General features: G+C 43.0%; 1 protein-coding gene across 5 annotated transcripts in view; it reads right to left on the minus strand.

The window, feature by feature from the left end:
* Nucleotides 1-23,272, minus strand: part of LOC306817601 (nuclear factor 1 X-type-like) — a 121,621-nt gene that overhangs the window by 64,927 nt on the left and 33,422 nt on the right. The window contains exon 1 of one of the 5 annotated variants that reach the window (XM_079334620.1): nt 19,476-19,665. The exons of the other annotated variants lie outside the window; for them this stretch is intronic. Within the exon in view, the coding sequence (XP_079190746.1) occupies nt 19,476-19,502 (27 nt within the window). The 5' untranslated portion in view covers nt 19,503-19,665. Of the gene's footprint in view, nt 1-19,475; nt 19,666-23,272 lie in introns of those variants that run through there. 5 annotated transcript variants of the gene reach the window in all.

Here is a 23,272-nt window from a genome sequence, read left to right on the forward strand (position 1 = left end):
GACTGGCAGGCTGGCTGTTAGGTTGGCTGAAAGGCTCCATGACTGGCTTTGTGAATGACTGGTTGGCTATCTGGTAGTGTAGCTAGCTGACTATCTGGCTGCCTGACTGGCTCATCACTGCTAATTCTAGGGGGGGGGGGGGGGGGCAGATCCCATCTGGACCAGGCCGAGCCGGGCCGAGCGGCGATTGTTCATGCTAACATACGCCTGCCTAACACAGCCATGCTGGACACGTGAAAAATGTGGGAATGAGGGAAGATGGCTGGGACAAGAAAAGAAAGAATTAGAGAGGAGTTTTTCTGTTTTTTAAGAATAATGACGGAGATGTGTTTGTCACTTATTTGAAAGGACGGAGGGATCTCGACTTTTTGATGAATGGGCCACAGACAAAGAAGCACAGTGTGCTGTGCCAAATAAAACTGCCACTTCCTGTAATATCATCATGCAATACCAACAGGCAAAATGAAAATAACCAAGATTACTATCAGGGAAATCCAAACCATTCCTTTGATTTTTCAAACAAGTCACACTATTTATTTTGTTGCTCCATCTTTGGACCATTTTTGCAGTGACCTAATGCACATTTACTCTTTATATAATAAAAAGAGGATGAAAAACAGAACCTATTATGAGACCACAAATTAATCCATATCATTAAGCAAATACTATTTGTATGAAATATGTAATCCTTCAAAATAAATCCTCCCTTTCAAAATCTCTCACTAAGTCCACAGCCAATATGATTATGATCATAAATTGGACCAAATACAAAATTTAACACACAGCACAGCACTGACTCTGAGGTCTGTGCACAATTTGCATTAAAGGAAAGATCTTTTATGATGTTGGCAAAGAAGTGGGTCTCCGTGGCACCCTATTTTATGTGTCATTTCTTTTTCTTTCTGTGACATTTTTAAAGCCTCTGCTTATTAAACGGGGTTTCTCCTGTTTGCCCAGAGTTCATCAGCGCAAAACAAACGGTTGAAGAATTGTTTCTTTTTTTCTTCTTCTTCTTCTTTCTGAGGCCTCAGCCATGAAGTCTTTAAGTGTCCGCTGTGCAATAATTTCTGCAATACAGCTCATCTTATCTCCTCATGCCATGCTCAGTCTTTCAGAAAACGGCGACCTTTGTTCGCCAGGCTGGGCAAGAGGACAATTTCCCCTCCTGCCCTCTCTGACAGAGCACGACTCAGAGAGACGCAGAAAAATGAAAACCAGCTCAAGTTTTATTAACAAGACCAAGGTCGGAGCAGAAGTAACTGCCAGACACACAAAGGCAAAGGGAAACCATTAATACTGACATTGCTGTATTCAACATGTTGGTGGTATTTAACAAAAATAAAATTAATTTCAGTAATGGAAGTATTTTGTTGGTTATCCAAGGCCTTTAAAAAAAAAAACCTCAAATAAAAACTTTTGTTAAATACACTACACGTGTTGAAAATAAAGGCCTAAAAATAAACGACTACATTCACAATATTTGCTTTTCAGTGTTTTAAATAATATGAATTATTTCACCGAACTGTAAAGTCGAAATCATTCCATTATTGTGACATTTTAGCCACAATCATTGAAGGTGCAAAAGAAGAACAAGCCCACACACACTTATCGCCATGCCTGTCCTTCAGCTTTAAACGCTCTGTGCTCTGCCTAACACATTAAAACGAATTAAAATGCCTATCCTCACCGAGAAAAAATAAAATAAACCTACCTCAAACACTGTGCTCACCGGGAAAAAAATCACATAATCTCCCCTACATGCATTTAATTTCACTACGGCTGTTTTCCTCCGTCCGCCACGGGTCTCTTGTGAACATACAGTCGGTGTATAAGTCAATATTTGTATTTTGTATTCGCTAAAATAAATAAACTGTTTCATTGTAAAATAAAAAAATTGCCCAAAATGTCCATAAATATAATGCTCCTTTAAGAAAAATCCACTGAAGTGAAACTAACGGCGTCATCCGGGTCTCAGTCTCGTGCGGCCTACGTTTCAGAAAAAGGGTCAACATGAAAACTAAAAAGTGGATTTGGATTTGAAACGGAGGTTAATGTGTATCATTATTAGCACATCATTAAAACAGTGTGATAATACCCTCAGTGAATGCAAACATTTCCCATGTAAATACATCAATTAATTTCCCATAAAAGCGTTGAGGGAGCTTCTCTCCTTCAAGTGGCTTCTGGTTCATCAAAGAAGCGTAACGCGACACTAACACCTTACTGCAAATTAAAAGAGAGGACAATTAGATCCTTATGGTGGCTTATATTTGCATACAAACGATTTAAACATGCGTAATTTGCGCCTTTTCTGACAGTGTTGTTAACAGCTCGAATAAGCAATTACCTGAGCTGAGTGTTTCGTATGCAAATAATGGCCAAAGGGCTGACACCTGCATAGGACGCGTGTGAGGAGAGATCAGGTGAATGAGTCCTTTCATGTCGCATCCTGCACGCTCACTTCGTCGACACACGTTCAGTCTGTTATTAAAGGCTTTGAAATGTTAGGATTTCCGCCTCCTTGAGTTTCATCTTCCACATTAAAGTCCCTCAATTTCTTTTCAAACTTTTACATTTTTATTTTAACTGGACATTTTTTTAAGAAAAGAATAAAATAAAATAAATAAATATTAAGTACATCTTTATCAAAGGCTGAAATAGCTATTTAAAACGTTTTAAAAGTAATTCATTCCCACAGGTACAATTTCTTATGAATATAATTATAAATTATATATAGCCCATATATTTATAACGTATTTAAATCCCTTAATAAAATTAAATATTTATTTTTCAAATACAAATTACCAACGAAGAAAAATCACCATCTATCTGTATGAAGTGCATAAATTAACTATTTCTTCAATATGAAACACTTTTAAAAGGATAGTATTCAATAAAAAAAAACTTTAGTTTACGGTTAATCATTTTCAGATCAATATCCAAGATTTATTTTAATACTTCCATTTGCTGATTTACAGGAACAAAGGGAAGCCCAAGGTTGTAATAGCATTTTGCATTATCAGTGTTATTCAAATAAATAACTATTTAATGAAATTCTATATTTTACTGAGGGGAAATATGAAAGTAATTAATGAACAGTGTCATGCACAAGAGCTTATCAATCCTATTGAAGACGGTCCTGTAAAATAAGGCGCGCACGCAAACACACACACACACACACACACACACACACGTGTGTGGGTGTGTTTGTTGGGATGAATCTGGGTGTAAATTTTTTTGCCGTTTCCAAGTACAGTCATGATGCTGTTTGTGTCCACTCTGTCGGAAAAAAGTACAGGACAGGAGAGGATAAAAAAAAAAAAATCCTGGACGCGTACAAAAACCTGACTGCAACCTGCAATTAGGAGGTAACGGTTTAGTCACCTAAAAAAGCCTCGGGAATATAAAATAATTACAGACAAATTGACCTAAACTAGATGTTCCTTGGAAACACAGAAAACACAATAAAAAGTCCATTTTTTTCTACTCTAATTCACTCATTGAAGCCCACACACATACAGTCACACAAAGAACCACATTATTCTTTTTTTTATTTCCTTCTTTACTTCATCCCTGCCAGTCCTTCCGTTTCCATCCTGCTCAAACACCTTTTCATCCATTCTACTCTCTGAAAAAAGAAGGAACAAACTTCCCCTCTTTATGCTCGCTTCCTCCCATCGGCACAGATTGATGTTAAAAGTGTGTCTGTGCATCGTTTGTAATTACGGCTGTTTACACACTGAAGCATTACTATGTGTGAAAGTCTGGAAGCCATTTGTGGCATGAGGCTGAGAGAGAAAGACAGAGTGAGCGAACTTTAAACAGCTCCAGAGACACGAGAACAGATAGCAAAGCTGGGGCTTCTGACATGACTGCAGACCTGGGAAACTGTACACTGAAATATGCTTTCACGTTTGCTGGAGGGCTTTGTGTGTGGAGACTGTTTCCTCCTTAAAAAGTAAACATATAAACCAGATAAAATCAAGGGCTCTCCATGATGAGTTTAAGTATTTCTTTTCAAATTAATCAGCCAAGATGTTACTGAAGTTTTTGGATCCTTTGACTCAAGGCTATCTCAATAAAAGTCCCCTCACATAGTTAACTCTAAACACGAGTGTCAACAAGAAACACATATGCTATTCAAATGATAAAAGATTTGGATACATTGAATCTTGTTTTACTGTTACATTTTGTGACGATTTTTAAATTCTTTACAGAGGTTTTAGTCTTGGATTATTTTTCAAACTTCAAAATAAACACCACGTCCATCGGATTATCGTGCAGAGCTGCAAAGACAGCCGTGTGAAACGTTATACTCCGACAGTACATTACTCCATGTTCATCTTGATAACGGTGCCGTCAATTAGCCAGAATGGTTCTCTGAGGGATGATGTTATGATATAAATAAAACTGGGCAGGATTATAGATTTCAAACTAAATTAGGAGATTCTGGCACAGACAATGATTGAATCACATCACGTCAACATGTGGCTGCAGCGAGATGGGGCTGTATAGGATTACATGTACACTAAGTGAATACATGTAGACTTCTGCATTGGTTCCCTATGTGTGTGTTTACATTACTGCGCTTTCTGTAGCGTCGCCTTGGCGCGCGCACACACACACACACATACACACACACACAGACACACACAGACACACACACACACACAGACACACACAGACACACACACACACACACACACACACACGTTGACGTTAAAGGCATGTTTTGAATTTAAAGACACAGACTGGCATTTCTCCTCGACAAGGGCAGCAATTTCTGATAAGGTCGAGTAGGCAGTGTGATACTTGGTGTGTGTGTGTGTGTGTGTGTGTGTGTGTGTGTGTGTGTGAGAGAGAGATGGCAGCTTTCTATTTCGACTCTACAGGCCAGGAGAGCCTCCGTCTCACACTTTCTGTCTCACTCCTAACCGAAGTGCCTGCTGCACACACCTTCAGGGCTCCAGTCGGCACATGCCAGCGGCACACAGCGGCTCTCCGGCCCGGCCTGCAGCTGCACACAGGGCTTTGAACCTCATGCTCAGCAAATACAGCAGGAATCCAGCAGATAATGAAACCCGATATGCCCCCCCCTCCACCTCTCCTCCGTGCCCTCTGTGCTCCTACAGCAGCCAAGGCCTGCTTCTCCTCACACAAGAGATGCACTATTGAGGACTTTCTCTCTCACTCTTTTGCCCCCCCCCCACACACACACACACACACACACACACACACACACACACACACACACACACACACTCCCCCCTGATTCTTTTATTCCTCTCTGGTCCTCGTTCTGCCAGTCGCTAAGGCGAGATGCCAACCTCTCCCCAAAGCCGGGCAGAGTGCCCTCACCCTTTATGCAAATGCTCCACCACTAGCCCAACTCACACATTCATTCTGCCCCCCACCCCACCCCACACCCACCACCAACACCCTACAACCATCACCTACTCATCTATTCACCTCTTCAAGTGCAACCCAACCACCACCAACTCTGCTTTCAGCTGCTTCACCTGCTAACTTCTACCAGTCACCTGTGCTCCCTGTTTCCTGTTTGCACTCCGCCCTCGCTCGATCTGCTGCTCCTCCTCTCTTCTCGGTGGAACTCCCTCGCCTTTTCCTCTCTCTCTCTCTCTCAAATGGCTCGACTCAAACTTGTTCACTCAAACCTCTGCGACTGCCAGACAAGCAAGTGCAGAAAGAAACTCCCCTTTACTCGCTCTGTCTCTCTCACACACACACACACACACACACACACACACACACACACACACGGAGAGGGTCTCTCTAAGTTATGAATCGTTTATTTTTCTTATCTGATGAGGTTCATACTTCCATTTAACTTTGTTACACTAAAAAAATTTAATGGACATTCATCCGCAGCTCCTCTGTGATCTGTGATGGATTGCGTCTCTGATTATGGAACAGGGCGTTAGCAAAGCACAACCAAAACTCTCCCTCACCTCAAGTGCAAATGTGAGAGCTGCACTCGTTCAAACATATGGTGGACTCGTTGGACACGCTAAAACAGGAGCTGATTTGTGAAGCAAAGGAGATGCACCGCTAATGAAAATTAGCCCGTTTTTGAGCTCTGAATGAAACCTCTTTATTATTACCAACAGAGAGCTGAATTGTTATTAACAAGGGGATGAAACTGTACAGCATTTAACAGGCATAATGAAGCAATTAAAGCGACTTCTTGTGATAAATATAAAGTCTCTGCTTCCCACATAATGGCTGTTTTATTAGTTGTTTTTATTTTTTGTTGGACATCATTCATGCTGAAAACTTTTCTCACAGCTGTCGTGTTTTTCTTATCGTGCTATTTTAAACGAAGTCAAATCCCCACAGGCTAAAGTGACAAACTGTGTAAGAAGTCCAACATATCAAAGGGAGATCTGGATAATCAAACCCCTTAATTTATCATTTTCAATCGGAACACAGCAAGTGTTTGTGGTATGTCCCCTCTGCAAATGGGAAACCGACCTTGTTACATTACCATCCTAATTCCGCATCAGTGCGCTGCCTATCAGGAACACAGAGGCTTGTGGATTTAACTCTGTTTATCATGTGAGCTGGAGTTCTGCCTGTGCGGAGCTGGCGCTGCGAGGGTTAAACGGCGCCTGCTCCCTGTGGCATGATATGAGCTGGGCCTCTGCCTGTGCGCTCTGCCTTGTCTGCGCTGAGTTGGGTGGTGTTAGGGGTTAAGAGCGGGTGGCTGCTCCAAGTGGCTTCACTCTGATCCCATTAGGGTTAAAAGGTGTTTGTTCCAAATGGCTTCATGAGAGCCGAGGCCTTAATCTCTGCTACGCATGACGGAGTTCGGGTTAAGGGGAGACAGGCTTTTGATGTGGCAGCAAGTTATGCATGACTCTGAGCTGGCAGTGTGAGGCCTAAAGGTCACTCTGCCCATTCTGAGTGGCAGTCCCTGTGGGGCGAGCACCATGCCGGGCCGGAAGGAGCACACACACACACACACACACGCACACAAACACAAACACACGCATGCAGGGTGAGAAACAATAAGCCTTCCCAACCACACAAAACCAAGAGGACATGTGCGCATACGCAACAACAACTACTAAATCATTCTGAAAGTTTTATACTCTTAAATCAGTACTTTCTTTATTTAAAGATGATCCACCCGAGCGTTGGGAAGGATACTCAGATACACGGCGCAGACGGGCGCCTTTGGGCGAGTGTGTGTGCAGTTATCTCCTCTGTGACCACGCTCGCTAACTTCCCTGGCCTAAACTACCACCTCGCACAGACCTCAGGAGCACCACAGGACCACAGGCAGACGGCCATAAGTACATATGCTCAGAGGGGACATAAAACTGTGGAAACCCACCTCCATTAAAAAGGCAGCTCACAAACACGGTCGGGGAGAGGAAGACGGATAAACGAGAGAAAAAGTGCTGCGTCACTGATCCAACGTGAAGCTGCATTAATAAAACTCTTAGTTTGTTGTTCACATGAACAGAAAATATAGTGTATAGTATAAAGTGTTCATGACTCTTGAGTACAAATGCTATTAAAATGTGTTATTAAAAAGAAAAAGTGCTTTTATTAACAGACAGTCTTTACCCTGTACTGGCCCCTGGTTACCTTGAAATCCCTCTGAATTATTCTGAGAAATAGAATCACATGTAAGTGAAATACTGCATACATGTTATAAAATATGCCCGAACTGGCCTCACATTGAATCCTGCCAGTTTTTTCCTCCCCCCCGTCTTCTACGAAAGTATCCAGCTCAGTTTGACTGTTTTCTAGTTGAAGGGAAAGAAACTGCAGTTCTTAATGGCAGTAAATATTCTTCTGGTGCCACGTTATTTTTCAGTAAATAGTACAGTGTTTATCAATTCTCAGGGAAACTGGTCCGGTATGAAACACCAGTCAGTCTCCATTTATAAACATGTGATTGTATGAAAAGATAGTATCACAGTAAAGCGAGCCAGAAGGAGAGAGCTGGACGGAAAGCAGCGAGAGCTGCCACGTCAGATGCTGCTGAGGCTTCTTGGCTGTCAGGACTGAAACACACATACACACACACACACACACACACACACTAGCACACACACAGAAGAGACAACACGAATGCAAACCATCCACATGAATGCACATGCACGAGTATACATACACACTCTCAAACAGCACGCAGGGTTTGCCTTTGCGGTGCCGTTTTCGGGAGCTGGAGTCATCGGCCAAGCCTGACGCCGTGGCTCAGCGTGGCCCTCAGCGCTGTCTCTCTGTGAATCAACATGGATGGAGCAGCTCCATCAACAACACACACAGGCCCTAATAATAAAACCAGCAAATCCCTCTCTCTCCAGTTTGCCTGCCACATGCCAGAGAGGGCCTGCCCCCGGTCCAGTCATATCCTGTCGGGATTGCTCCTGGATTTACACTCTTTGTTTATCACACTCTCCAAAAAGTGTTCTCCAAATATCAGAAGAGGACATCAGTGCTTTTTTTCAATGAATACTTTAATTTCTTGAAACTTTAACAACCTCTTTTTTTTTTTTACACCACAAAATGCAAATGTTCATGCACAAGCACACAGAGGAAAGCACAAATATTCTGCCGATCGTGATTCTAAGATGAACATATAGAGAAAAATTGCGGGCGCTCAGGCTGCCAGGGGAAATCAGATGCAAAATAGGATTTGGCCTCGTCTTTATTTAGGCTAGCTTTCCAATTCCTGGAGAAATTACATTATTGAATACAACAACGCCATTGTTTCATCAAATTTTAGACGGGCTTTCAGCTTTTTGTTTATTTCCAGAGAGGAAAAATGAAAATGGGAACACCATTTTTCAATCTAAAGGGGGAGAAAGGGCTCTTGTGCAGAGATTTGATTCTCCAGATAGCATTTGGCACCATTTGCTTCCCCAAGTACTGTAATATGGTTATGATACATTAGCATTCCTTCACATCACCAAAGAAACCCAATCTGTGTGTATCAAACATTTTAGTCAAAGGGGAATTGAAGGAGAGAGAGGGGGGGGGGGAGTCAGGTAAGGGATTAGCATTAAGCTGCAGTGGGGAGGAAAAAGTTGCTCAGATGAGAAGCATTCCTGCAGACAAAGCCTGGCAAACGGTGAAACTGTTTAAGATAGCATGCTCTCCTCTCAGGAGAGGCAGACAGGGAGTTAGGAAAGTGGCTTTTAAGCTCACCAAATCCAACATATCCTAGATAAGACTGTGGCTCTTCCTGAGGGAATGTAAAAGAGAAGTAGCAGAGAGGGGCTGGAAAGAATGAGGTAAAGAGGAGAAGGACAGGGTTAAAGTAAGAGACACGAGGAGAGAGAGAGAGAGAGAGAGAGAGAGAGAGAGAGAGAGAGAGAGACGAGCAGACAAAGATAAGCAAACACAAAAAGCAAAAAGTAGAAGGGGGGGGGGGGGTTAGGAATGAGACAGAAAGAGAGAGAAAAGATGAAGTGTCAGGAAAGTGAGAGCATATTTCAAAGAGCGCACATGGCGTTTGTTGATTCCATCTCATACAGAGCAGAGAATGAAGCAGCCTTCCTGCCTCTCCAGGATTTTATCACCTGCGTGGAAGGCGGCTTGAATACACAGCGGCCAACGTCATCTATCTCTGCTCTGCTCTACCTCTGCGGGGCCTTTTCTTTTCTATCTCTTCTTGTTGCGGTGATGTTTTGAATATTTTAAGACAAAAACAAAATAAATCAGAATTTCATGGAGCACACAAGAGACATACAACATACATACATAATAAAACTGCTAAACAATACACTTCATGTATAAGGACAACCTGTTGACTGTCCCTGCCGCACTTGTTTTTCTGAAACGGCGTCTAATGGTCGACGCATGTGTGTAAATATTCAAACATGTCATAACTTCATTTCTGCTTCTTTGATTTAGCTGAAATCGTTTACGCTCTGCTTTCTGCACACACACACACACACACACACACACACACATACACACACACACTAACATGCATGCAGCGACAGGAGACAGGTGCACGTACACACGAGCCAGAGGCAGAAAGTCAACAAACAAGGGTCACTTTTTAATCGTTCCCCTGTGTGTTTATTTAGCAGTGGTCAGGTTCTTCACTTATAAACCCCCCAGTGCAAAATCCCTCCTTTTATACTGCAGAGAGAACATTCAAACAGTATTAATTCCTCTTGCTGGGAAGGGGACGGCCTCTTCCCGGAGCAATCCATAACATCTGAATATAAAAATAAATACGGACGAGTGGGCGCGCGCTTAACCCCAAAGCGAGCAGGGAAAAAACCTGCCGGGAAGTTTGACGACGACTTGTGTTTTTCCTCTTTTTCGCCCCGTGTCTCGGACAACACTTCTCCATTCAGAGTGACTCTCAGTGTGTTGCCACCTTTTTTCGCTTTCTCTCTTCTTGATTTATTAGTATTCATTTTAATTCCTTTATCAAGCCTCCATTTCTGCCTCTGTCTTCTTTATCTCTCGCCTCGCTCCCCCACCTCTCCCTCTCTCTGCTGGACGCCCCTGTGCCAGTTAACTCACCACAAGCCAGAGGGAGGACCGCAAGAATGCTTAAATCAGCATAATTAGGCCTGTGTGTACTTTAAACACACACATTTCCCCCCAAGCCTGGACCCCTGCCACCCGTACACCGCTGTGTACGCAGCCACGGCCCGTCTCTTTGAGTCAATAAACACAAACACATCAGCAGTCAGCCTCGCACATGTCCGCACAGCACACACACACACACACACACACACACACGCACACACGCATACATATGCAACACATGAGGTGAAAAGTGATGCTGTATCCCTCTGCAACACAACTTTATCCAAACTACTGAGGCTACCTCCGTCATCCAGCTGTCACCCCCCCAGGCCCAAACCGCCATCACCACACTGACACAGTTTGACCCTTTACACTGTGTAGCTATGGGGGAGGAAACTACACCAGTTTAATATGAGGGCTCTGTGCTGGAAAGTTGCACTTTCGCAGGAAAAAAAAAAAAAAAATTCCATAAGCAAGCTGGTAAAAATTAAGCATGCACTAATACAACGGCGGTGTTCGCAGTTTGTGGTTTTTGCCCCACACTCACATCTGTATGTGTTTTGGGTTTCAGTGGCGCATTAACAAACAACTGAATCCAGGGTGCCCGGCTGCACATGGGGATTATCAACAGTCATTACAGACCATTTAATAATAATCACAGCCATCAAAAACCAATCAGTCCAAGCATGTGATATTTGGACAGCCGATATCAGCGAGTGGATCATATTAGTGAAGATGTAGTCAGATTATCACACAGGGATATACACACGCTGTTAGCAGCTTGTTACTAAAAGTGCAGCTCAGCATGTGTGCGGCACTGCACGTGAACAAAACGCACTCCGAATGAGCGCCATCAAAAGACTCAACGGGAAAGTTTGAGAGCCCACTGACTGGCATCCAATAGAAATCGTTCACTTCTTTCCTCAACTTTTCTCCACGGGCGCAGCTCCTGCAGAAGACGCAGGTGCACATGGCCACCGAGAGAAGCCTGCACTTGTAAATAAGGAGAAATTCATGCATAAAAAAATGTAATAAGATGAGCTATGCTGCGCATAAAAGGTACAGTGGCCCTTCAGCCTGCGGCCCCGTACAGTCAACGCACATCAACAAGTCACTCAGTAGTGAATATAACTTCATGCATTCACTTTTGGCAGCACACCGTACGTTGCTATGGAGTCTATGTCATTAAAGCAAAACATGAAGTTAATTTGATTTCCATTTTTAACATCAGCCGCCTTGAAAACAGATAAATTTTGTACGGCCTCGGTTCACTCTCCCCCTTTGGCTTTACGCTGCAAAAAGCGATCAGAACGCCACGCTCAGTCTGCACTGGAAAATACTCATTCAGCAGCGTTTGATCGGAGTTGTGTGATACTGTTTATATGAGGGTACACACTGAAAACTAGCCACAAAGAAGCCACTCTTTGACTCTCTGCCTCTGTCTGTCTGTCTGTCTCTGTCACACACACACACACACACACACACACACAGAGAGAGGCATGCACACACTAATTTCTCTGTTTGTGTGCACACACAGCTGTGGATCTTGCTCAGAGTTCAACTGAGGTAAAGATATGGTATATTACGCAATGGCTTATAGATTTTTCCACCGCTGGCAAGCTGCCAGAGCTCTCAATGGGGGAGAGAGAGAGAGAGAGAGAGAGAGACAGAGAGAGAGAGAGAGAGAGAGAGAGAGGAGAGAGGATCAGAGAGCAGCACATTTTGTTCCACAAAGTCTGACTCACCAACTGGATTCACTGGCTGCTTTGCTGCAACTGGAGGCCTCTACGGGCAGGGTTATGGGTTAAATCAAGAAAAAAAGCTAAATTGTACGTTTATGCGTGCACGTGTATCACTGTGTGTAACTTCATAATCATAATGGCAGTTTTTGGCGTGAAGAATTAGACACGCCTGTTTGGTCGGGTGGATATTTCAGCTATCGATCCCTCAGGCGACGTGGACGTGACACACACACACACACGCGCACACACACACACTGCATGCGAAAAATAATGACCATGGCAAGTCATTCAAACGCAAGGGGAAGTCCTGTCTATACAGTGTGTTTGTCCACTGGCTGCATTTGAAAGATCGAGTCGATTGACAAGTTGATTTGCACTTTGTCACAGATAAGCAGTTCGCAGTCACATGCAGGTTGTTTTTATTCTGAAAAAACTCTCCAACTTTTCGATTTTAGCACCGTGCAAAAAATATCTGACAAACCAAAACAGTCATCAGACTGCATGCAGAAATAGATGTCAAAAAATAAATGTCTCTGACATTAAAAAAAATAATAATAAAAATAAACCTCTAATGTGAATGCATGACAGATATTTCATTGAAAATTTCTTCCAAAATGAGACTTGGACGAGTCAGTAAAAGCGGCCCAATCTGTTTTGAATCAGACACTCGCCTGTCACAATGATCAATACGACTGTTTTCTTGATTTACTTACTGACTACTTGACGTGCATATGTTAATGAAACTTGTGCATTTCTCATATCAGCCTTGTCCATATTTTCCCGCCTGGATTAAGCAGGCAGACATACTGTTCTCACACACGGCACAGAGACGTATTCACAGAGCCGACTTGGCCTAGATCTCACACACCAAGGTTTGCCCTACTCTTTTAATTGGGCCCTTGATGCTCGACATAGGGTGTACTTCCTCTAATTAGCTATATCTATAGCGTATGGGAGGGTGTATGAATGCATGCATGTGTAAAATCCTCTTTTGACCGACTCCAAACTAACTAAGAGCTTTAATTTCACGCTAGGCTGCATTGTCCCATTCAGTGGGGTTACCCCCACAAAAAAAAGCCTCTGAGAAAATCAAAAAGAAATAGGACGACTGAGGAGGGGGATGGAGAAAGACACGTTGCGAAAGGGAGGGAGAGACAAACAACAACAACAACAACTAAAGCTCATCCTCAAACAATGGCGCTCTCTCACTAACCGTTACTTCTCTTCTAAAGGGAGCTAATTGAGGAGGTGGAGGAGGAGGAGGAGGAGGAGGATGAAGGTGAAGGGGACCCAAGCAGCTGCAAGAAAAGCTTCTCTTAAGTCCATGTGTGTCCCTCACGTTGTTAAGCGCGTCATCGTCATCACTTTTGCAACAAGCAAGCCTTTCTTGCTGCGAACAGCTCGCCGTTGCGCCTTTGATTCTTCAAACCTGAGAAACACGAGGAGCCGCGTTGCTCGGCGAGGAGATGAAGATGTCAATCACACTTTCCTGTTGCACACCAAATTCTTCACTTCTGCCAAAAAAATACAATTATATTGGCCAGTTAGCGCCGCAACTACAAAAGCTCTGCGAGATAATTGTGCATGTTTCATTTCTGCAGTTTTTTCTGCTCTCGTGAAAAAGTCTGGCAAAGGCCAACGTGACAGAGATGTGATTCAACTCAGCTGCTTCTCCAACATGCGTATGTCTATCTGTGTCTAACATACGTGAGTGCTCAGTCTGATTTTAGATTTGAGAGTGTGTGTGTGTGTGTGTGTGCTGTATGGATTGTAAACACAACTATATCACAGACTAACATAAGACTGCTATAGGGGCCGCCTGCTTCCACTGGCCACAGATCAGCCTAAACCTAATCCACACTAGGAGGCAGAGAACCAGGACACACATGTTCCTACGGACACGCACACACACACACACACATCCATTCATCCAGGGGACAGACACCTATTACCCTGTTGTGCCAATTGCCTCAGTAAACCATGATAAATCCATTTTCTATGCGCGGTCAGGAAGACTGCACAGATAAGGGATGAGCAGAAAGCCACAGTGCTGGATTTAACTCACCTCCAAGACACATTCACACACACACACACACACACTCACACCCACACACACAGGCACAGAGGCTGAGATGGACTGTCCGCAAGCTACCTCAGGGTTTAGCTCTGAGCTCTATCTCGGCCCTTTTATCAAGCAAAAGCAAAAGTGTTCTTTTGTGCACGTCAAAACGTACAATTTGTGTGAGTTCACGAAAGCAAATGTGTCCTTTATCATACATGTGGAATATTTCTATTTCAGCTGTCGGTGGTTAAGTGTCAGGTGAGGCGATTAACAGCAGCACACCAAACAGCTTTTTTATTTTTTTCTTTGGAAAAAAAATTAAAAAAAATTAACAGCTTAGATTCCCAGTGAGCAATAGGTTGACTGTAAGAAAAAAACAGTTCAAGATTGTTCATCAGAAAACGTATACATGACACACAGGACAAACCGGCAGTTATAAGACAAGCTACTTTGGTTGCCAAACTGAAAGTTAATCACCAGAGCTGAAATTATTTGAACTAGACGTTCTCTTGATTTAAAACCTCACGAGTCAACTCATCCTTCAGGATAAGATGAAGAACGTCTTATTTTTTTTCCATGTTATCAACATGTATTTATAGACTGCTTGAGTAACATGGACATGTTGTGCCATTCCCCTTTATATTTCCTGCACTCCCTCCATCCCTGCGTCCCTGCCTACCAGCTCTCGCTGTGGGCCAAGCAGTGTATAAGGTGGACCTGGTCTGCCTCCAGCAGAAAGGATGAATAAGTAAAAGGAACACAATGTACCCCTGGGTTCTGCCGACAACCCACCACCCGCCGCCCGCCTGCCTGCCCGCGCGCCTGCCTGCCTGCCTGTCGTCCTGGCACAGTTGGCGGGCTACTTTTACCCGGCCTCCCATCCACTAGAGCAAACCTTTTCTCCGTCCGCTGCCTGTGCTGCGCCTACCAACTCTCTCTGTTTGAGAAGGATTACAGTGTGTGCACGTGTGTGCTTGGTGCAAAGTGATGCCAATGAGGCTCGGTATGTTACCAGATCACGCAGGCCCACCTCGGTTTACAGCAGCACACCGTCCGGTCCCACTGAAACCAGAACCGAGGGCTGACGTAGGAGAGCCATCGGCCCAAAACGGGGCATGGAGTAAGACACACAAAAACTGTAGAATGTAATACACAGAAACACAAGTGTAATAAAAAAAAAAGGTGTCTACGTGAGCCACACAATAAAAAGGATGTACAACTTTAACAATGTGAGGACAAAGTGAAGACGTCCACCCTGATGCTTGCCCAAACAGAACAGCTGTTCTAGGACGGAAAAGACAAATCAGCGGGAAAACAAGGCCTAATTTGAGTTAAAGACAATATGCATTTCATTTACAAGATGTTAAACATGCTGCGTGGGCTGCACACACACACTTCTCCATATGCACCGGTTCACATACTCTCTTTTCATATAGAGAAGGGGCCTTCATCTTCATCACCAAAGATACTAACTACAAATCTCCACGTTTTCTTCTCCTTGTTGCTATGGCTTTATGGCATGGCTTCAGTATGTATGGCTTTCAAGTGCTTAGCCAATCTGCATGGCTGAGTGAATTTCGAGCACTCATCTGATCTGCAAATCTAACAACGTTTCAGAACAACAAATAATCGGACATGAAGAGCTTATATGAGCAAGAATCGAGCATGCAAACAAACAAACTTTCTTTTTTCTTTTTCTGGTCTCGGTTGTGAAAATTGTGCGGGGAAAGAGTTAAACAATCTCCCGCACAGAGAGGGAGAGAGAGCAAGAGAGACGGGTTTGCAGCGGAGCTTGAAAAGTTGGCAGTGTTTGTGAGACGCGCTGAATATTAGCAGCCCACATCTCATTTGGATAAGCGGGACTTATAAGTGGAGTCTGAAATAATTGATTTCAAAAAAACGCAGCACATAAAAGTTTTAATTAACGACGCCTCCGCGACCTTCAAACCGCATTAAAACTTTATGCAAATGCACTTCCGTAACAAGAATGTGAAACAATGCCACGTAGCACGTCAAAAATGAAAAAAAACCTCTCCGGTGCAGTTTGGCAAGTGCACGTGCAGTTTTTTTGTTTTTTTTTTGTTTTTGGCTGATCCGGATCCGTCACCTTCCAGACCGTTCCAGCAAAGCTTTTATCAACATTAATTATACATTGTGTATTGTTTACACGAGTTTTTCATGTTTTCTGTGATTTGTTAATTATTTACATGGCTGAGATCTTTGAACACAGCCTTAATGTAGTACAAAAGTATGGGTGCAAGTAGTCTACATTATGCACGGTAGTATAATTCATCCATGTGCTTGGGTGTGTGCACACATAAAGAGTATAGCATACACATATGCCCGCTTTCCCATCAGCAAACCAGACATCATGAAGACAAACGTTTACAGTGGTGTAGACATGGAATTAATTTACCTGTAAGTAACACTAACGCCGCAGGATTCAAGTTCATTTTTCACTGCTATTATCTTTCAAATATCGCCTAAAATACTAACACGAGTTCTCAATGAGATATGAGCGACAGCAAAACTGCGTAAACAGCTGATTGATATCCATCAGCAGGACCGGGAGACGCACGAGCTGCAGCTAAGCAGATCAATATGTATCGCGCATATGGGCAGCACGCGCCCATGCGGCGCTCGTGCAAGTGGATCTGCTGCCAATTAATTTTAATTAATGGAAAGAAAGAGGAAACTCGATGCGGACCTCTGCCTCATAGCACCCAGGCTTTGGAAATGTATCTGTGCTAAATATGCAGTGGGGTTGTTTGGACTTTTTTTTTTTTTTTTTTTTTTACGAATCACAGAGACTTCTGATTAGAAAAATGTCTCCGTCACTGTTTCAAACTAGCAGACGGCAGAGAGGTCACAGAGAGAAAGAAAAGTAAAAAAGCAGCAGACATGAAGAAGAAGAAAGAAATGAAGCCTATGTTTTCCAGCCATCATGTTTTCTTGCTTCATAAAAAAGATTTGATGAAATGTAATTTTGTATCTGAAAAGTACTGCTCTCGTGTTACAGATAATTTAAAAAAAAAAAACCCACAGAGGTCTGGTCTAGAGGCCTGAAATAATACTGAAGAGGAATCCGAACGTTTTTTTCACGGAGCTCTTCAAATCTGGATCAGAAATCTCTTTTTTTAAAAGCTGAGTGATTTTAGTTTCCTGCTTCCTGCTATGACTTGCGTATTATATCACAGAGAAAACTCTTGATTAAATATGTATTGTCCAACAGCATACCCATGCACAAGAAAATAGCACGAAAGCACAGGCCTGACCTCCTACATCTGAAAAAAAAAATAACCTGCAGGCCTGGAACTCAACAGATGCCCCATTGTAACGCATAATCATTTAAACAGCAAATGAAGTCATATAAATTGTTCTGCATATACGCCTGATAATTAGGATTAAATGCAGATTAACACTTGAATAAAAACAGTAATTGACCTCAGAAAAAAAATCTCTCTGCCTCTTAACATACACAGAAATTAAGAAGTGATATTACACTTGAACCTCATGGTGTTTCTTCAGTATAAAACAGTTGAGATTGTGCAGAGTGTCAGCCCGGTGTGTCTTTGATAAGCGGAGCGGCGGAAGGACACGCGGAGCCGCGGCGGCCTGAAGCTGCAGCTCGGCGCGCGTGCAGCTCTCCTCTGTTAACTCCGCACTGACTGCCCTGCATGTCTACAACCGTCTACTCTTACTTTCAATTGAAGACTCGTCAACAGTGCAAAAAGTGCAGTGCTGTAAGAAAAAAAACATCAAAGGTCATTTATAACTTGACCTTTGATGTTTTGAGATCCTACGGACTTTTTTTTTTAAAAATTAACAAATAATACTGGGCTTTGTTTACTGACACACGACAAACTCAGGAGGTACAACATGACTAAAATATATGAACCGTATTAAAACATATTTTAGGAAAGATAAAGAGGCATGTCCTACTTGTACAATAGGCAACTGGTACTTTAAAAAAAAATATATGACCTCATATTATTTGAGTTGGGCATTTCCATAGAGACATACTCTGGCATATCTGAGGGGTTTTCTAAACATTGAGCTGATAAATAAAATCTAGATTTACTTTTGAAGTCAATGTGCAGAAGTGCGGATGAGGCCTGTCAATCACCTCTAATTCTGCATTGCATTAATTTACAAAAAAAAAATCTGAGCTACACATTTAAAATAAATACTTTTTTCATATTTAATTGTTTGCTAATGTTAAAAAATAAAAATAAACAATAGTAGCCTATACAACTTGCACCTGAACTATTACCCCGCACGGCCTCTGAAATTACGCACAGGAGAAAACCAGGTTTTTCTCTTCCATCTATAGTAAACACTCGAAAACTCTTACTCTGCTGTACAAATACAGCAAGAATATTGTAGTTTTTGTGAAAATATATTCTTGCTGTTTTGGCTTTTTTAAAAGGTCAGCTTGGTGTTTAATGAGCTCGGGCTCTGCACACAACACACGGCCATCCTTTCCCCCTGTCGCCTTCTGAAAGCCTCCTAAAACTTTATTTCAAGCGAGGATGTAAAAGTGTTATAAAATAGATGAGGGGCAGTAATAAATCCACTGTGACCCCAAATGCCCCCATAGCCGACCGCGGCTTCAGCCCGGCAGACCTCCGTCCTGACCGCAAAACAGATACTAAAAAATAATAAACTGTCCCACAACCGAACGAGTCACATTCAAACTTAACTCCGGGTTTCCTATATTGGTCGATAAAGCCGATCATTGCCCCCAGGGTGTCTATAATCAATCGCCAAATGTCCGAGCCCTTCTTCTTCCCCTTTCTCCAATCTTCGTTTTATATAAAATAGATTTGGGAGAAGCGCCATTTTCTCTCCAAACCATGCGCAATGAGACGCACAAGAAAGCCCGTTGGAGGAGTGCCATGGAAAAGAAAGAGGGGAGAGAGAGTTCGAGAGAGAGAGACGGAGAGAGAGAGAGTGAGGTTAAACACTATCGGGGAAAGGAGTGCAGAGCTGGAGAAAAAAAAGGTCCTTAAAACGCAACAAATGACAAGGAGCGGCGAGCAGCACAACACTGTCAGCATGTACAGTAGAAGCAGACCGGAGGCGCACTGCACCGGAAAGAAAACAGCGAAGAAGAAGAATGGAAAAAAGGTTTTTTTTCATACCTGTGTCAGGCAGTATGGGGAGTACATGGCTGTGTCTAGAGATGAAAGTTGGAGGAGTTGATAATAAAGTTGGATGGAGGTTCGCTGCGGTGCCGCATTGCAAAGCCGCTGTGGCTCAGTCCAGGCTGTAACCCCGCCTCACTCACAGTGAAAGCTCCGCACCAACTTTAGGAGAAAGTTTGTCTGCTCGCTCTCCCTCCCTCCCCGCCTCCCTCTTTCTCTCTAACGCTCCCTCTCTCTCTCTCTCTCTCTCTCTCTCTCTCTCTTACTCTCTCTCTCACTCTCTCTCTCTCTGTCTCCCTTCCCGCTTTTTTTCTTTCAGATCGACGCGATTCTATCAGTATTTAAAATAATCGTCGACTGTTCATCCCTTTATTTCAGATGAAGACGAATCTGTGTCCGCCGAAACCCCTCGACAGGAAGCGCATGAAATACAGTATCCCTGCTGTACAGTAGAGGCTTACAGTGTGCATGTGGCACTCTGTCGAGTTCAGCCACCTCATCATATATTCTGGTAATCTGTGTGATCTAATTCGTGGGGAATATCCTCAATATCTGTACTGGTTGTATAGTTTTACAAAGGTTCTCTGCAGCTAAACTGCTAAAGTTTATAATCTTTTGTAAGTGGAGGAAAGGTCCTGCAAGTGATAGACAGATAGATAGATATATAGAAAGATAGAAAGATAGATAGATAGATAGATAGATAGATAGATAGATAGATAGATAGATAGAATGATAGATAGATAGATAGATAGATAGATAGATAGATAGATAGATAGATAGATAGATAGATAGATAGAATGATAGAATGATAGATCCCTTCAACCATGTTTATATATTGCTGTAATGTGTTGTTTTTATCTTCATGATGATAAATGCACCTTTTAAGGTACTAGTAAAAACCAAAACACTGTTTAAATGATGAGTGTAAATGCAACCGATACAAATGCCTGTGGTCGGACATTTCCGAAGAAATCATTTTTTTGCAACTTTCATATCCTATGCAGTCACACAAAATGCAGAAGCAAACCAAAGTGTGACCAAAATAGAAACAATGGACTGAAAATTGCAACAGAGATTTCTTTTTTTTGTTTTGTTTTTATTGCACGGTTGTGTCAGCCCGTCGACTGCAGAGTGACATAAAGCTTTCAGCACACAGTAAACTCAGTCAAGTGTCTTATGTGGAGGAGACCCCGTGTTCTTTTAACGTGAGCGTTCTGCACTTTCAAGTCGAAAATGTGTACAAGCGTTTGATTCAGCGGAAACACGAGCTCAAATGTGGACCGAAGTCATTTGTGTTGAATTTGTTTCATAAGGTGTCACGGCTGGATTTGATTGCAGACTGTCAGCTTCAATTCACAGGCGTACGTCACGGACAGGAGAAGGTGCTCATCTGAATATTGTTCAGGGGATAGTTTACTTTTTTAAACTTAAAGATCAGTCTCCGTGGGTCCTTCTAGGAAACCTTTATGGAACAGTAAAAGTCCAAAGTTATTACAACGAGTTGAACATTCACTGTCTGAATGAGTCATTAAGCGGTGATTCTGCTCATATTCTAGTGAACTGTATCTGTATTCGGAGACAAAAGATACCTGAACTCGGACAAAGTGGTTTAAACCAGTTTCATTGTGCCTGCCATTGTATGGAAGCGATACACTCTGTTTCTAATCAGGCTTGGCTTTATCCTCGCCCGCTCCCTGCTCCTCAGTCTAATCAAACTCATATATGCAGGCAGAGTGCCTGCAATTATACATAAGCCCCTGCCGCGTGCATGTGTGTGAGTGTGTGTGAATACAATTCTGCATGTGTGTATGTCTCAGTGTGTGTGTGTGTGTGTGTGTGTGCAAGGGTGCGGTTTCTAGGGGTTGAAGTCACCCCAGCTCTTCTATGCCAAGTTTTTCAGGGGGATATGAAGCCGTGCAGCTTTACGAGACCTCAGCCTGTGTAGGATACTTACACACTCGCACCACAGACACACATGCAAATAATGTACAGAATGTACACACATGCATGTACACACACACACATTTACGTACACGGCCACAAATGTCTTGCGGTCAGAGATTTGCTGGCACAAGCAGCTAGAAAAAGAATTAGACTGAGAGAGCGGAGGAAAAGACTGAATAAAAGTGCGAGAAAGTGAAGCATATTGAGGTGTAGTCAATTCTTTTCCCATCGTCTCTCTTCTTTCCAAACCACACCCCAACGCGGCACAGGCCCAAAACCCAAAGCCTTTGTGTGCTCTCTCGCTTTCCCCTTTTCTCTTTCTGCCTCCACTCCTTTTTCCTCTACCTTTTTCTCCTTTTTCTATCTTACAGTCCACCGGTGTTCCCTCTCTCTTTCATTTTGATCACGCCGTCCTTTTGGTCAGTCTGACTTTTTCTGTCCGTCTTTGTCTCTGGCTTCAGCTCGGGCCGTGACGACCATTTCAGTATTCAACACAGGCGCTCTGGCTCTAACAAACAAACTATAGCAACCACAGGATTTACAAAAACACAGACGCTCAGGTTTCCCTTCCAAAACTCTCCCTGATCAAACAGTCCGGTCTGACCATGCAGCACCTACGAAAGCCCCTCGAGCGCTCAGGGCCCTCGCGGTTTCTGAGTTTGCAATTAAAAAGCACACGAGAAAACCATATGGTGTGTCTAAAGTTAGCATGTTGTGGTCGCCCATTGACACACGGCACTGCCCATATACTCGCTGTTTACCATCGCCTGTGGCTAGGCCATTAAATATTGAAAGTGATGTAGCATACTGATACTGCCATTAGCATGCTAAATGTGTGAGACAGGTGGTTGAGGCCGCCGTTCAAAAGGCAGGAAATATGTGCACGGAAAATGTGTGTAACTGTGCCGTTTACTACGCTGTGCAGTGTCAATATTTTTTGAGTAAGCTGTTTATGTGTGCTCTGGGAGGGAGCACGCCAGTCAAATGCATACAGGCATATGCAGTCAGAGAGAAATGGCTGACTGGCCGTTATGGCTAACAAGCATATCATACACAGTGTGGATCCCACAGACTCCACGGATCTGTTTGCAATCTGAGTGTGTGTGCAGAGCAATGTGTTACGCCTTATGCTTTTTATGTGTTTACTGACTGCAATAGCTGCATATATACGCTTCACTCGGCTGGTTTGGATTACCGCCTCCCCACTGAGGTTGTTTTCAACAGGAGGGAAATGTATAGATTTATTGCTCCAGTGTGATGTCATCATTCCTTAATTTAAAGCTGGAATTCAACATGTCAGCTCGGGTCAAGAAAACTTTTCCACAAGTTGTCATCCTGATGGAATATGCGCTGTTTTCTTTTGGTATGTTCGTGGATCTGATAGGGCGCTGAAAGGCGAGGACACGTGCAGCAGAGGGAAGAAGTTTAGAAGTTTATGTTGCACACGCTCCGACCACGGAGCTAAAACAGCATCCTTAATAGGTGTTGTTTTGTTTTTTTTTATATTAAAATATCTGAAAATGACTACATGCAAAAAATGTTGCAAACACAAAGAGTCTTGCAAAATAAATACATTTGTAATGTATGTAATATATTTGTTATTTGTTTTTGTTCTGCAGCTGGCTTTTTCCTCAATGTGGGGGAAATGTGTGCGATCTGCAACAAAGTCAAACTACTTCTTCCCATAAATAATACCCACTAAAAACACATGTCACAGAGGAGTTGACATTTTGAGGGAGCGTGTGTTTATGCAGGGCAGTGCTGCCAACCGTCAGCCCAGCCTGCAAATGTGTTCAGGACATTTTTAGATGATTTTACAGGAAGATGATATTTCAGCATGCTCACAGGTT

The sequence above is a fragment of the Symphodus melops genome (genome assembly GCF_947650265.1).
Source record: "Symphodus melops genome assembly, chromosome: 2".
Classification (NCBI taxonomy): domain Eukaryota; kingdom Metazoa; phylum Chordata; class Actinopteri; order Labriformes; family Labridae; genus Symphodus; species Symphodus melops.